The sequence below is a fragment of the Lissotriton vulgaris genome, chromosome 8 (assembly GCF_964263255.1).
Source record: "Lissotriton vulgaris chromosome 8, aLisVul1.2, whole genome shotgun sequence".
NCBI classification, from domain to species: domain Eukaryota; kingdom Metazoa; phylum Chordata; class Amphibia; order Caudata; family Salamandridae; genus Lissotriton; species Lissotriton vulgaris.
The window spans coordinates 1,061,303,027-1,061,319,785 of NC_141696.1; the positions used below are offsets into that span (position 1 = coordinate 1,061,303,027).

Genomic DNA, 16,759 nt, shown 5'->3' on the forward strand with positions numbered 1-16,759 from the left:
ATAGGTGTATGGATGTTTAAGGTTCAATGGATGCGTACGGGTACAGAGCAAGTGCATGTATGGGTAATCGAATAAATAACTTGGTGACTGTTTACTAATGAAGTCATAAATGTGGGGGATGGATGAATGCATGGATTGAGGTAGATAAATGTTTGGCTGGATGCAAACTGGTTTCTTATCCTAAAATTTGCTCAGAGTCTTTAGAGCTGTGCACTGCACCCACACTGCTGGCTGGGGCATTAACACTGAAAGCAGAGATGTTCTGGTTTGCACTCCTTGGGAAAGACACCTGGAAGCTTTTCAGCAATGAGCAGTGAGCACAGGGATCACCTCACAACATGTCCTAGTCATTTCTGCGTACAAACTCAGAAGAGCCCCAAATGCTGCACAGGAGCACTGAGGCACAACATTCTTTAAGTGGCCGGGGTGGTATTTAAACTAGAGCACCCTTTGCAGTGCACACACAGATCACTAATTTCACTGCATTGTAAACACTGCTGCAAGTGCCTCGGATTACACATTACAGTCTTTATCCGGCCAAATCAGCAGCTGTACTGCACCATCTCTAGGTAACCCTTAAGGTTCATTGATGCAGGTTTTGCATTTAGTGGTTCTCGCTGTATCCGCAAATAAAGCATTCTACAACAGAAGTGGTTCCATAAGGTAAACACTGTGCACAGATGCATAGTTACGACAATATGTTTACACAGAGTATGCGATTTGCTACACTTCATATGGAATTTTCTTTGGACGGCATTCTCACTCCTCATTTCTACATCTTTTCATGTGCTTGACTTCTGACCTCTCTTCTCTTTTTTTTCTAGAGTTTATATAGCACAAACTTGACCCGAAGGTATCAGGTATCAGAGCGGTTTACATGAGCACCAGTTGCGTTACAGACGGACACACACTTTTTTGTTAGATACAGGGAGATTGAGGACCAGATGTACGACCATTTTTTTGTGGCAGCAAACTGGTGTTTGCAGCCGCAAAAAGGGTAATAGCATGTACAATTGCTATTTTGCGAGTCCCTAACTCACAAAATAGCATTTGTGACTCTCGCTATTAGGAAGGGGTGTCCCTACTAAAAGCAAGTCAACATGCTTTGTACCAGTGTTTTGCAACCGCAAAACACTTGTGAGATGTTGGGAAATATATTTTAAGAGCAGGCAGTGGTCCCAGAGACCACTGCCTACTCTTCAAAAAATGCAACTGAAAAGTTTCTTTTTTCTTTTTTAAGTGCATACCGTTTTCCTTTAAGGAAAGTAGATTGCATTAAAAAAAAGCTGCTTTAATAAAAAGCAGTCCCAGACATGGTGGTCTGCCGAGCCCAGCCGACCATCGACCCTGGGAGAGCTTTCACTCCCAATGGGCTCGCAAATTGCAAGAGGCTCAATCATATTACTGAGCCTCGCAATTTGCGACCCCATTGGGAATCGCAAACAGTGTGAAATACACTTGTACATCGGAAATTGCGCTGCGCTAATTGCGACTCGCAAAAGAGTTGCAATTTGTGATGCACAATTTTCATGGTCGTACATCTGGCCCCAAGTGACTTGCCCAGAATCAAAGGATGTTGAGCATCATTGCCGAGACTCGAACTTGGTTCCCCAGATTAAAGGTTAACAGTCCTAGCCATTAGGCCACAACCTCTCTCTTTTATATCACATCCTCCTCATTTTTTATCCCGGAGCACAGAATAACATTTATTTTACAGGTTGAGCACAGTGAATTCAAGTTAATTTGATGGTGGTTGTGGAGGTGGTGGAGTGCCTGTTCAGGTTGCCGGTGTGGATTTGTACCTTCGCTGTGGTGCTGTGCAGTTGGTGGTACAGGTGTGTGAATGTGCTGTCCTGCAGGCAGATATGATGGCTTCCCTACCTGCGTTGACCGTGAAGGGAGACTTTGGATCACTTTCAGCAGGACCTCCATCATCTTCATGGCCAAGGCATGATGTCTTGCACTCTCTTCCTTTGGATGGATATCAGGTCTCTCATATTCCTGGACATTTCCCGCCAAGTTCTATCCATCCTATCCAAAGCTTGGATCACCCTGTCCACCACCTGAGGGAATTGGACCATGTCCTGCAGGGACTCAGACATGTCTGACAGGGTAGCCCCAATGGCATGAATGTCCTGCCTCACATCTGCCTGCTGTTGGAAGAAGTACTGCTCCCACTGGCCACCATAGCCAGGTGCAGGCCCCCTCTGCAGGTGTCTGCCAAGGATGGGATGAGCAGGTTCAACACCAGGGGGGGTGGCAGGTGGAAGCCTGTGGGCAGGCGAATGGTGCCCAGGGGATACCTGCACCACAACAGGGCTGGTACTTTCCACAGATGGTAGAGAGGATGGCAGGGAGACACTGTAGGGAAGAGCGGGTAGGGGCACCACCATGTCGGTCCTGGACGTGAGGGCTGTGAGGGAGTGATATCTGTGTTGGGATGCGTGGGAGCAGTGGCTAGTTTGATCTATGCTGAGGACAGGGAATTGTTTGTTAGGGAGTAGGCTGACGAACATTGCTTTGCAGAGGATGTGATGCTGTGACTGATTTTTGCAATCTGGCAAGATAGCTCTCATTGGCATCACAATTGTCATCCATGGATTGGACGGACATGTAGTCATCATCATCCACAAAGTCAACATCCTCAGGATCTTCCTCCTCCTCTTGAACATGACTTGCTGCTGACATAACTGCCTGGAGGATAAGGGGATTCTCCCCTCTGATTCCCTGTCGGCCAGCACTAGTCGTAGGTCTGTCATCCTCTTCCTCAGCATCATCTGGAACACAGAGGTTGCAACTGTATTAGTGATTGACCTGGTATTACATGTGGTGCAACACCAGGGTTGTATTAACTGTACTTTGCATCAGCAGATGAGGATCATATGAACTGGTAAGGGTACCACCACAAATGACCGCTCACACCATAGCACTGAGGTGTTACATGGAGATGCACATCATACTAGCAAACTCACCAGCTCCAGCCACAACTTTCGGTCCCTTTGCGTTACCCCCTGGTGAAACCTACTGAACCTGACTCTTCATAGATGTTGCAGACATAGCTGTAGAGGGTAGAGATAACATTCTCAATGATCTGCATCACCAATTGACAGACAGGCACATGTGACACTCAATGTTCCCTCTATTTTTTTTCCTCTGTGTGTGGCAGTGGAGGGTCTCTGTGCGCTGCAACCATGGCTATGTGCGCCAGGAACCAAACCGCGCGTGTCTGTGGCGCCAAATGGCACTCCAAAATTTTTCTTTAAAAAGCGAAAAGATAGTGCATTTTCACACATACAACGCCACAATAAGGGTCTAAAGGGCAGTTTGCAATATTGGATAAGCATGCCATGACATGAACTGGTTACACTGGCAAGTACACTTCAAGTTTAGAAAAGCACAAGACTTCAATGGTGGTACCATCATTAGATTTTAATAAATATTCCTAACTGGAGCACAGTTCATTGGGTGGGGAAATGCTGCGAGCCTATACAATATCACATATACACAAGAAGGTAGAGGGCTGTTCAGACACGTCAAGTGGCATCACTAGATGGGTGACAGGGTTGCTTCTCACGGCGATCCTTGCCATTTTTCCAGTGCTGATAAACTTGGTCTAGGTCAACTTTCCCATTCAGGAGGTAGGCCTTTGTCCTCATCAGCATGTCCAAATGCTTCTGCTCTAGTCTATTCCTCAATTTGCTCTTGATAGTATTCATGAGGCTGAATCCTCGTTCACAGTCTGCACTAGATGCTTGAAATGTTGCGCAGACATCAACAAGCTGAGACACGACACTATACTGAGCAGCATTGCGTACAGTGAAAGTCACCATGTCTTGAAAGGTGGTAAATAACCCACCCTTAACATGTTCTGCCACCACATATTTATAGTCTCTGTACTGTCGAACAACATCTTCTGGTGTTTCACAATCACCCATGGCCAAGACATTTTTATACTTTTCAACAAGTCTTTCAATATTCTCAGTCCCAAAATCAAAATGAGATTGTGTGGCTATTGCCTGGATCTCAAAACTTGCCCATTCTTTTAGCTCACCTTCAGGGAACCTTTTTTGCATGTGCTCACAAAGAAGGGAAACAAAAGACAAAATAGGCCCACTGTCAAACTCTTGCCTATCCTTGTACAAAACCATCAGCTCTCTTACATTGCTGCTCCAAAAGACAGTGTCCCCCAAATACTGTTGCTTAATTTGGCCAATCTTTGCTCTTGCATACTGTACGGCTTCAACAGTAGTTAAAGAACTTTTTTGGAATAGTTTGCACAAAGATGCAAATTCACCCAGAATGTCATTAAGTACTGCAAGGGAAATATGGTAGTTGGAGTCCGATAGCTTTTTATAACAATATTTAGCAATTGGATCATTCTCCTCAAGTTTCTTATGCTCAAAGTACTTAAGAACAGTTTCGTAATTACGAATTAGTGCACCAACAGCAAAATGCCTTGAAAGCCACCGGACTTCATTCAGTGGTCGAAAAGAGACAACTTCACATTCAGTGACCGATGCAATTTCATCCAGCTTGGACTTCCTTGCAGGAGATCTGGAGAGCACAGTGTAGACAGTCCTCAATAATGTCTCCATCTCTTTAATCATTGGAACCCTCTTCCAGGCATCAACTCCCAAATCTTCTCGATGGGCGACACAATGCTGCTCAACTAGATGAGGAATGGATTGTTTAAGGCGAGTAGCAACACCATTGTTCTTCCCCAGCATCACAGATGCACCATCAGATGTTAACATGACCATTTTCATGAGGTCCAGTTCATTGGCAGTGTAGAATTCTTTCACAGCAGTAGTGATAGCCTCAGCATTACAGCTAGTCAGCTTCACTATGCCCCCAAACTGCGTTTTAAGCTCAGTTGATGTTACAGGTCGGAACTTGAAATACAGGATGAGCATTTTTGAAACAGAAATATCTGTGCTCTCATCAATTATCAAGGTGTGATACAAAGCTTGCCGAAGTGCTGTCATAGCTTCACAGTGTATCACGCTATTGATGGCCTCAAGGAACTCAAAGGCATAGTTATTGCTCCTCCAGCTGTCTGGTATCTTCACATACAAAGCTAAGTGGTCATGGATGTCTTGTACTGATAACTTTGAAGTGTTCATCCTGACTGCCAGCATCACGTTGTTGATGAGAATCTTTATCTCCTCAGGCATAGATCTTTGGCGTTCAACTACTTCCATTCTATTTGCTTTGTCTGTGGCAGTTTCTGTCAGCATTGCCCGTACTCCAAAACCAAACCTCGCAGCAGCACTTCTGTTTCTCAATATCACCATGGCAGACTTGTGTACTTTGCTAAGTAGATGGCGTTTCATGTAGTCCAGTTTCCAGCCATCACTCTATTTCTTCCCTGTGGAAAAGTCCCCAACAATCTTGGCTTCGGCACATGCTTTGCAAATCAAGCCCACATCCGGACAGTATTGAAATAGTTCCCCGAGTTGCATGCGGACCTTGCTTCGTGACTTCTGTGTCTCAGCCTCCACAATTTCCTTCATCCACTCTTCCTTGAATACAAGGCAACATTTCTTCCTTTGTGGTGAAGCACTGCACTCTCCCGAAATTACAGCTTTGCGCTTGAACATTTCCGTACACGCCGGTTTGAGCCTGCTGTCCCACAAAGCCTGCAAAATAAGGAAACATGGCTTACGTTGACGCCTAGCTCATGAATGCAAACTGTTATACTACAATGTTCAAGATGCACCACAGTTTAACTCAACCCAACAATTACCTCTTCTGCCTGCACTCACGTGTGCCTCTTTAAATGTATGGGGTTCTGGCTGTGAAACCTGCAACAGAAGAAAACATCGGTAAGTATATATGGTACTACAATGTTCAAGACGCACCACAGTTTAACTCAACCCAACAATTACCTCTTCTGCCTGCACTCACGTGCACCTCTTTAAATGTATGGGGTTCTGGCTGTGAAACCTACAACAGAAGTAAACATCGGTAAGTATATATGGTACTACAATGTTCAAGACGCACCACAGTTTAACTCAACCCAACAATTACCTCTTCTGCCTGCACTCACGTGCGCCTCTTTAAATGTATGGGGTTCTTGCTGTGAAACCTGCAACAGAAGAAAACATCGGTAAGTATATATGGTACTACAATGTTCAAGACGCACCACAGTTTAACTCAACCCAACAATTACCTCTTCTGCCTGCACTCACGTCTGCCTGTGCAATTGTCTTTGTAGTACGGTCTCACAAACCTGCAAAAGAAAAAAGGGTGCAGATTGTGAATCTATTTACCCAGCAACCCCCAACCCAATGAGGAACGTAAACAGAATTACCTTGTCTTTGTGGTGCTCGCACCTGACCACTGTAATCCAAATACCGTACAGACTGGAAACCTGCAAGTGAAGACAAGTAAGTCAGCAAACGCCAGAAGAATTACAAACTGTGCATGGGACCGGTCAAGAGGCCCAAGACAAAAAATGACCAAATAATTACCTGGGATTTCAGCCTAGGACAAACAGTGGTGTGCCCATGTGTTCCATTATTAGCATCCATTATCTTAAACTGGTCTATAAATGTGAATCCCAGGGGAAAGCGGCATTACAGAAGGTGTAGCACAAAATACAAACTGCAAATGGTTGAGGTGGGTGAACAAGGTAACCCACAGGATGGCTGAGAAGCACACAATCCATCAAAAGATCCCACCTGAAGCTGCTGCAGTGGCGCGCGAAAAATATGATTGACTACGTTCAAGCAATTTTCAGGCAACCATAAATATGTCAAGATAACTGAAGAATGATGGACCTGCTGCAGAGAGATCTCAGTTTTGCCTACTGGAAGTTGACTCAATAAGTAGCTGAGGAGGTTAAAATGCCTGATGAAAAGCTGGTGAACCATGCAGGATTGGAAGCAGAACTGGAGTACATCATGTTGGCTTGATGCCAACAAAGTCTTTCTTTGCGCATGGCTACTTGAAGGTTTTCGCTACATTTACTCTTTATATACGGGCTTCTTGGCTCACAAGGGTTATATGCTGTTCCGTGAGCCGAGACGCCATGATTGACTTTGCAGGTAAGCGTGTTAGCACAGTGGAAGTTTTGGTGCCACTACATCTCTTTGGAGTATGTTATCGTCCTGATTCAGCCCTTGTTCCCTGCTCGATCTCTGTGTTTTACTCTTAAAGCCAGAACCAGGGGTTTTCTTTTGAATAACTACGCCCTATCGATCACTTCACTCGCCGCATTTACCCGCATTTCTCACCCAGCGAAGGAGATGGCTTTGCCTTGATTGTAATGGGCATTATGCCTAGCTCCAGATACTTTGTCTCAAGGGTCAAGTAAAGTGATATGGGACTTTGGTTGCCCTAGTGCGTTCTTCATGCCCACTTGGCGTCATCGTGAGCCATGAGTTGTTTAGGTATTTTAAGCAACATGTCACCATTCTTGAAGTGGTTCCTTTTACAGTCCCTTACGGAGAGTTAACTTTGACCTATTCTACACTGCCTGGAATGTCAAGCCTATGCACATGGTGGTCATTCATTCACAGTTGTTTCTTTAAAATTATTTCCTCTGTGCGCATATACTGAAGGATAATTTTATTACCCCATAGCCAACAGGCAGGTTCAGAGTGTCTGGTTGACATGATCAAATCACCATCTGTCTCCCCAGCAGCACTCCTCCCACACCTTTGAAGTGAAGCTTAGCTTCACTTCAAAGGCCCCTGCTGCTTCACACTCCCCCATTGCCGCTCACCCTGCTCGGCCCCCCGCTGCGACCGTGTCACATTTCTCCCCCCCTCCCCAGAGCAATGCCCTCCATCTTGTTACTCTCCCCTCACCACTCTCCCCTATAACAACTATCTTCTCTCATCCCACCTCACCAGTATGCACTCTCACCACTCTCCCCTCTAACCATCACTCTCCCCTCCCTTCTCTTTTTCCCCTCACTCCTCACTCTCCCATCGCTTTCCCCTCCCCCTCTATCCCCACTCTACCCTCCCTCTCACCACTCTCCCCTCTCACAACTCTACTCTCCCCTGTCTCTTCTCTCTCCTCTCTCTCTCCCCCCCTCTCCTCACTCTCCCCTCCACCATCTCCCACCACACTCTTCCTTCTCTCTCCTCTACCCTCTCTCCTCTCTCACCACACTCTCCTCCCTTTCTCCCCTCTTTCCTCACTCTCCCTTCTTTCCCCTCCCCTCTCCCATCTCTCCTCAAGGTACACACGATTGTCAATGAGCACTAACACAGCATCATTTATACCATTTTGGCATTAGTCAACATCACTAGTTTTTCCCTGTTGCTCTCATCTTCATCTGCCCCATGGTTACTCCTTTCCCAGGTCTATCTCCATTGCTCTGCCTTTCACCTCCCATGCCTCTCTCCCAAACTCATCTTCTCCCTTTCTATGCTCAACTCTCTTCCTTTCTATAATGTCAGACTCCCTCTCCTGCTTCTCTCTCTTGCTTCGCTCTTGGGCTCCCTGTCCGTACTTTTCGCCCCTGATACACTCTGTCTCCCTCTCCATGCTTCTGTCCCCTGCTGCACTCTCAGGCTCCCTGTCCGTGCATCTCACCCTTGCTTCACTCTTGGGCTCCCTCTCCGTGCTTCCCTTCCTTGCTGCACTCTCTGTGCTTCTCTCCCCTGCTGCACTCTCGTGCTCTCTAGAGATGTGGCCTAAAGACCAGAGCTGCCATCTAAGTCACGTACATACAAAACATGTTGCACTCCAAATGCTATAGGTGTCACATTCGCGAAAGTTATAACTATTGGCATTGTAAATGACAAAGCTATCCATTTAGCTATTTTAAAAACCAACACATAAATAAAATATTTGTCATTTTCAAGACCAATAGCTCCAACTTTTCTAATGCGAGACCTATTGCATTTCCAATGCTTGTTGTGCCTTTCTGTCCTGTGTCCAACTCGTTTTTGGTGCTCTTCTGCCCCACTCGTTTTTTGTGCCTTTCTGTCCTGTGCCCCACTTGTTTTTTGTGCCCTTCTGTCCTGTGTGTCTCACTCGTTTTTTCTGCCCTTCTGTTCTGTGTCTCACTCGTTTTTTCTGCCCTTCTGTTCTGTGTCTCACTCGTTTTTTGTGCCTTTCTGACCTGTGCCTCACTCGTTTTTTGTGCCTTTCTGTCCTGAGCCTCACTCATTTTTTGTGCCTTCACTCGTTTTTTGTGCCTTTCTGTCCTGTGCCTCACTCGTTTTTTGTGCCTTCACTCGTTTTTTGTGCCTTTCTGACCTGTGCATCACTCGTTTTTTGTGCCTTTCTGTCCTGTGCCTCAGTCGTTTTTTGTGCCTTTCTGACCTGTGCATCACTCGTTTTTTGTGCCTTTCTGACCTGTGTGACACGCGTTTTTTGTGTCTGCTGTGGCGTTTTGTTTAAATATTGCTGACAATTAGAGCCCCCTCATGGGCTCCGATTAACAGCAATACCTAAACAGTGAGCCTATGGCATGACAGCTGCCCAAGCCCAAAGCATGGGTGGAAAGTGCGCTATAACAATCCACACAAACCAAGAAAGGAACAACAAAGTTCCACATCCATTCTCTTAGTAAACATATCAACATCAATCACTAGTGATAAACAAACGAAATCAAAGATGCTCTTCACCCAAGCCTAAAGCATAGGCGGAAAGTGTGGAAAACAAATCCACACGAACACAGAAAACAAGACCGATCACTAGCACAACGCTACATCCAAATAAGTAGTGAAAGTAAACAGCACACAAAAGCAAAAACGCACACTCTATGCAAAACTGGCTTTAGCACAGCCCTTCACCCAAACCTAAAGAAAGGGCGGTACCTGTGGAAATATTTCAGTAACGAGCGGGAGAGAAAGAGGAGACGATTCTTCCCGCCCACGTCTCCCGCCCAGGCTGTCTAGTAAGGCGCTGAAGGGGGAGAGCGTCAAGGCTATCTATCGGCCGTCTGGAGAATAGTCAAACCCTGGCACTATCCATTAATTGCCAAGCGACTTCTCCTGCTCCCACACTACCATAACCCCCACAATAACCACCGGTTCCTCCCGCCTCCCGCCTCCCGCTTCCCGCTTCCCGCCTCCCGCTCCTTACCTGCAACTTCTCACGCCCGCACCTCCGCCACCCGCCGCCACCACTGGAAAAGGGCTGCATGTCATGTTCGCGCCGCTCGCTTTTTAAAAGCGGCGGGCGGCGCGAATCTCTTGCGACGGCCTGTGTGCACGCTCCACGATAGGTGGTGCGCGCTGACGTCAGGGAAGGTGCGCGCGCGCGCGCACGCGCGGCCTAGAGGGAACAATGGTGACACTCCTGATTTGTATTTTACGTTGTAAACAACAACTGTTGATTCCATGCAGAAGGGGATCTCGATCTCTGTCATGGCTTAGTAATCTAAACTAGTGACACACCTCATGCCAGAATTACCTGAAGGACAGGTGCGCGATGGGTTTCACTGCTGCAGCCAGGATGTCATGCATCCCCCAGGATAGTGTCCATTGCAGTGGTATCATCATGTCAGCAGCTGTGATGAGTCATACATGTCCATATCTTAGTACATCAGATGGTAGTTCTGAGCCAACATGTCATTCTCAATAACCATTTGCGGAGAATCCAGGACAATGTGCAGCATGTTTACCTCATGGACTTTACATGTGGGCACCTGCTTACATGCAGCATTTGCCAGCTGTTACCTCCACACAGCACTGACATCAATAAGATGACACATCAACTGACAAACTTGTATGAGAAGTTTACTGATATTTCAAGGAAGGGGATAAAGGCAAGCAGAAAACAACATTTGGTTATGATCACACATTGCTGATAAGCTGAGGAGCTTTGAGGCTTCCCGTCTGCACTGGATTATTGTGTTGCTCTTCAGCCAAGTTATATTGCAGGTGTAACTGCATGAAGATTCACCTTAGCAGCCCCTAGACCCATCTCAAAGGTACACAACTGGTATCAGTGTGTGCCTCAGCAATACCAATTTCATTATGATTTAACCATGTATATTTTGCTAGGTACTACTTAGCTGACAATGGCTGGTGTCTTGTACAGCAGACATCCAATCCTCATATGTCAAACACTCACCTATACATGTGAATACGGTAGAAGAAGAGGCAAGCAGAAAACAATATTTGGTTATGATCACACATTGCGGATAAGCTGAGGAGCTTTGAGGTTTCCCGCCTGCACTGGATTAGCGTGTTGCTCTTCAGCCAAGTTATTTTGCAGGTGTAACTGCATGAAGATTCACCTTAGCAGCCCCTACACCCATCTCAAAGGTACACAACTGGCGTTGGTGTGTGCCTCAGCCATATCAATTTCATTATGATTTAACCAAGTATATTTTGCTAGGTATTTATCCTGTCATTGAATTGCAAGCCTGTTGTGTTTTGGTCAGTTCATATGACACATTGTTCTATTGTATGTGCATTCTGCACTCACTTGGCATACATTTTGTGTCATCCTCTCATTTGCCACCAGGGTCTGATCTGCCATGTGTTCAATTGCCATACGTGAGCATATTGTGATGCAGGACAACAGTGTTGTACAAAACATCCAACATACGGTGGAGGTGAAAGGCCCTATTAATGAGCATTCTGCCAGAATTATTCTATGGTTGACTTACCTTAGCCCAGCACTGGAACAGTGTGTGGTCCCTGAGCAGATGTCACATCCAACCTTGTAGCAGAAGTCAGTGTGTGTCTTTGATCCTGGGAGGACCGCATTGTACCTACAATGATAAGTGTGTTTTCCAACTTTACATTTCTGCAGCCACATGTGATGCACTGAATTTTGGCACAAAGGACAAGCACAAGTAATTGTGGGGACCACCATTGCAGAAGTGTGTTATACATAATGTCATGAGTGATCCCACATATGACTTAGAATGGGTCAACTACCTAGATGCAACCTATATCACAATGACATGCCTATGAATCCTGAGGTAAGGTCCACTATCCTCTTTTGTTGATGCCCAACAAATAATCCATCTAATGTAAGAAGTACATGACCAGCTGTGTGGACTGTGCAATTTAATGTATATTGGAAAGATTTGAAGTTGGACAGTGGATGCATTGTGAATACTACTGAGACTGGTATCTCACTGCTTGTTCATCATTACCATATTTGTGCAAATAGGATTTCTTGATTAGGTCTACAGACACTATTACAATATAGTGGGGACACCCTTTTGACTAGTTGTGGCACTCGATTACATGATTGGATTCCCAGGTCTGGACTGTTGGTGAAATACATGTTATGTTCCACAATTACAAAGGTATGATGAGCCAAGACATGTTATATTTTGTCTTTCGTTGTTCACAAATGTCCTATACTAAAGGCGAAAGTCAATTGACAACTCCAATTGTAATGAACCAAATTTTTCATCTCTGGTTGACTTTCATAGGTGGGCACTATATGTACCTCTATCGTCTCCTGACAATGCATGCATTTTGACCATCGCCTGGCCAGTTTGACTTACCAGTTAGTGAGGTTGTATTGTCTTTCTTAGTACGTTGTCGATTCCTCCCAGTATATGCAGGGACCTCTGCTACTGCAGTTGTCTGTGCTCTGGCTTAATTTGTAAATGGGTGAGAAGAGAGAAAAGTAACCAAATGGGAAATGTGCGTGTGGAACATTTCAGGGATTTCCCCATATCTTCTGCATGCTAACAGTGTTGTGAAGTACTGCCGCAGGTAGGAGCAGAGGTGTGTTGGGGTTGTGATGGCGTGGCAGAGTGGGTAATGAACAACAGAATATGTGTATGACATATTTTGGTCTGATGATTCTCTCACCTGCTTCGTGATTTAGGCTGGCACGGGGTGATTTACTTCTTGGATAATTTGTGGCAGGTTTACAAGCCCCTTGAAAAAGATTTATACTGCTTTTGCGTCACTTCTGTGACACAGCGGTGGTGTACAACAGACGACACATTTAAAATTTTAAGCAACATGACGCATCTATGGTGAAGCGTCACGTTGTGAAGCCCTGCGCAACATTGAATCTGCGTCAGCTTTGATGTAGGCAGGGTGGGCATTCCTTTGGGATATGCCTCGTAAAAGTGATGCAGTAAAATCTGCAAGATTTCACGGAGTCACTTTTCAGAGGCCACTGCGACGCAACCATACGCCTGTTTGAAGCAGACGTAAGGAGTGGCGCAGCACGTTAGGTATGGGTGGTTCATGGACATTGTTGGAGTTTCATCGCACTTGTGACATGACTCCAGCAAAGCACCCCCCTAATGCCATCAGATGCAACACACATCTGTCTATCCCTGTGCCACAGTGCACCGCAATGTAACTGTGATGCATCCGTGGTTGCGCAAGGGTTGATTTGCATGTCACATTGGTACTGGCGCATCCCTGCTAATATTTGCCAATTGCTACTTAGCAGGGTTGTGTATATACGGCAGCAGTACTGTGCCCATGTTTTCAAAAGGCGGGGGGAGGGATTTGCCATACTATATCTAATGCAAAGGATTCTGGGACTTGTGGTGCTACATACAGAGGGTGACACATGAGTCTCTGACTGACTATATTTTTATATACACTTTGGACAAGTTCCTTACTCTCAACAACAGTGCAACACAGACAATCTTTTCATTCACTTCTTCTTTTAATCCCATTTACCTGGTACCACGTAGCGGACGTCACTGACAGGTAGCCCATGGACCAAGTGGGGGTGTATTGTGGTAAGGACATCCTCCTCCATTGGAGTGAGACGGATGAGGAGTCCAGAACATGCAGCAGGAAGGATCCTGCTTAATTAGTTTCTGGAGTACTTCTCCTTCACCCTCTGCCTTTCATCCTGCCACTTCTTCTTGATCTCCTGTACTGTGCGCCTTTCTTCCCTCAATGCTGTGACAACAGTGGCTAATTGCTGCCATAGGGCTGCCTTCTGTGTCCCACTGGTGCTGTAGGGTGGGAGTCCATATAGGCATTTGGGGTGCTTTACTATAAACTCCACAAGCATGGTGGTCTCCTCTGCAGTGAAGTTCTTCTTTCTTCTCGTTAGTTCCATTTTTCTCTGGCAATGTTAGCGTTGTGAACACGAACTCTCTGTGGCCAAACCTGTTCCTTCAATGAGTGCTGCTTTTATGTGTTTTGTGGTGCTGGTCAATTAGTGTTAATTGGCTTCAGCTGGAGCGTGGTGGTGGATGGTAGGCATGAGGAAATATAAATTTTTGGTCAAGTTATGTTCCCTATCGTGTACCCCACCGTCTCCATGTACGAGTTAAAGTGCATGTAACTTCCCTCCTGTGCCAGCTATGAAGACGCAAATCCATTTGCGTCCAACGATAACATGTCCTCTTTCAGACCCACCCTGAATGGGTTGGATAGTCCGTTCCTAAGTATGCTATGCCAACGTCTTTTTGTAGTGTACTCTACATGTTTTTCAGCTCTGGCAAAATAGGCCCAGAATTTCTGCCATCGAGCCTTTTCCTTCCTTCTGACTCTGAAAGCCTCAGCCCAGGCTGCCCCCGTACCCGTGAACTCTGCCTTACTTCCAGCGCGGCCCACCACGCTCAGCTCAGCCTGCTGCCTGCCAAGACTGACTACAACCTTCGAGTTATCTGTTCCGCTCCTCGAAGATACATTCCTGCCTACTAGTTTCAGTAAACATTTCCCAGCTGCAGAGCCAAAGGGCCGGCCTGTCTCCGTGCAAGTAATTCATAGCCTCTGTTACCATGCTCCCATGGAAGGCCCATGCCCCCACGCTTCTCATGCAGACACTCAGGCGCTTATACACGCACTCACAGTCAGTATAGAATAGCTTCTGCCCCAGAGACCTTTCCGCCCAGATAGCTCAGTTCCTAAACATCAGATATCAGATACGATAGAAGCACAAGTTGATCTGACATGCTAGACTTCTGTCTCTTTTCCGTCAGTGCAAATGTCAAGCCCCCTGCACCCTCCAGTTTCACGCCAATCACACGTCATGCAGCTGCGCGCGCATCTAAGCTTCCAATTTCTGCTGAAATTTCAACATTTCTGTTTAGTGCCACCCACATGTGACACCTACCTGTGACGTTTCTAAAGCACACCTACAGTTACGCCTAGTCCACGCCTTCTGATTACGTACTAGTAACACGTGGATGCTGTTATCTTGTCTACTCTCAGCTGTTACGCCTACTACACTGCTTTCTATGATGTAAATTAAGTATATAAGCTATGTACTGTCAATAAAACATTGCTCTATCCCTTCCTGAACCCCGTGTGGTTGCAGGAACATGATATCCAATTCCGGAATGATTCCTTTTTAAGGAATAAAAACCCCTAAGAACTCTAACACCACGGACTCTGTTTTCTTTCTTTCCGATTGAGTTATTATTGATTAAGTACTTACCTGCATAGAAATTAAGATGGTAAATTAAATATTTACGACATTTTGGCGCCCGAATAGGGACCCCTCCCCCACCTCACGCGCCGGTTGGTGCGTTGCAAGCTCTGTCCCCTGCCATCAGTTAGAAGGAAACTACGCGTACCGGCAGGATTTCCTGTATCTCCCTCTGGCCCACGGAGGTGACGAAGATTGCGATCAGTACCCAGACGAGGCGGTGAGGAGTGCGGAGGATCCCGACCAGAGCCTAGCCGAAAGAAGCAAGGTCCGAGGTGTCAAGAGGCCCACCAGTTTTCCGAAGTATCCACGTGTCGAGTCGAGTCGAGTCCGGTCCAGTCCAGTCCAGTCGAGTTTTCCGAGGCCTTCTGTTTTCCGTGCTTCCCGGTGAGTACCATTGCTGGGACGTATCTAGACGGGTTTGGGTACACAAGTCCGGTCTGCACTGTTTTAGGCAGTGTATCTGTACTGTTTAGCAGTACATCCGATGATTCAAGTTCCTGCACTGTTTTCAGCAGTGTATCTGTACTGTTTAGCAGTACATCTGATATAGGGGGTAGTCGTATATGTCGCAAATGTCTTTTTATGTGATTAATGTCGTGGTATGAGTGTGACTGTTTTTATGTGCATTATTGTGTTCTTATATAACTAGCTGTATCTAGTATTAAGTAGCAAGGATTGAGCATTCAGTACTGAGTAAACAAGATGCCGTTTTTCAACAAGTTAAAGCAGATAGGAACTAGGAAAGGGATACTAGAGGAAGAGATTCCTATCCCCCCTAAGGATACTCCTGGAAACTTTATGTATCACAAGCATGGCATAGATGCCATAGTGTATCTAGATTTATGGGCCGAGTATACTAAACATCTAGACGAGAGACACAGATGGCCAGTTACTGGAACATGGGATGCTGAGTGCATCATGAAGGTAGAGGAAGCATTATGGAAAAAGAAAGCCAGACAATCTCAGAAAGACGCCATAGAGTTTTGGCGTAAGGAATCACGTAAGCGTGCTGAAAAAGAACTACGTAGAGAGGACAGACTTAAAGAATCAGAGAAAGCCCAAGAAAACGAATTAATTACTGAGGGGATCCGAGTAAAATCAGAACAGACAGACCGTGCACGAAATAACCTCGTAAACGGTATGTATCTCGCGGCCGAGGGTTCGTCTGAGGCCATTTCAGAAATACCGAAAAATCTACCGTCACCATTGGTTCCAACTAAAGTAACTCACAAGACTACTAAAGACATATTCCTGAATTCCTATCTAGAGGATGTAACACCCGCTTACACCAATATGCCTGTCCGCGCCCTGCCTAACGACAGGGACAGGGACGGGGGTGGTAACCCGCCCCAAGATCAGATTCCGCCTGTTCCACCCCCTCCACCGCTTCCCATACCTAAAGTTAATCTACCAAAGCCACGTTTACCTGACCCTACTAAAGGACAAATTCAAGTACAAATAC

At 46.0% G+C, this 16,759-nt stretch overlaps 1 protein-coding gene across 1 annotated transcript; it reads right to left on the bottom strand.

Moving 5' to 3' along the window:
* Positions 1-3,533: 3,533 nt before the first annotated feature.
* Positions 3,534-5,348, bottom strand: LOC147698293 (zinc finger protein 862-like). Its single transcript, XM_086933424.1, has one exon. It carries the CDS (start codon positions 5,331-5,333, stop codon positions 3,534-3,536), a length of 1,800 nt encoding a protein of 599 aa, XP_086789550.1. The 5' UTR covers positions 5,334-5,348.
* Between the last annotated feature and the right edge of the window lie 11,411 nt (positions 5,349-16,759).

What these genes read in the sequence shown, in the direction of transcription:
- LOC147698293 (XM_086933424.1), bottom strand. Translation starts at nt 5,333, where the DNA reads ATGAAACGCCATCTACTTAGCAAAGTACACAAGTCTGCCATGGTGATA.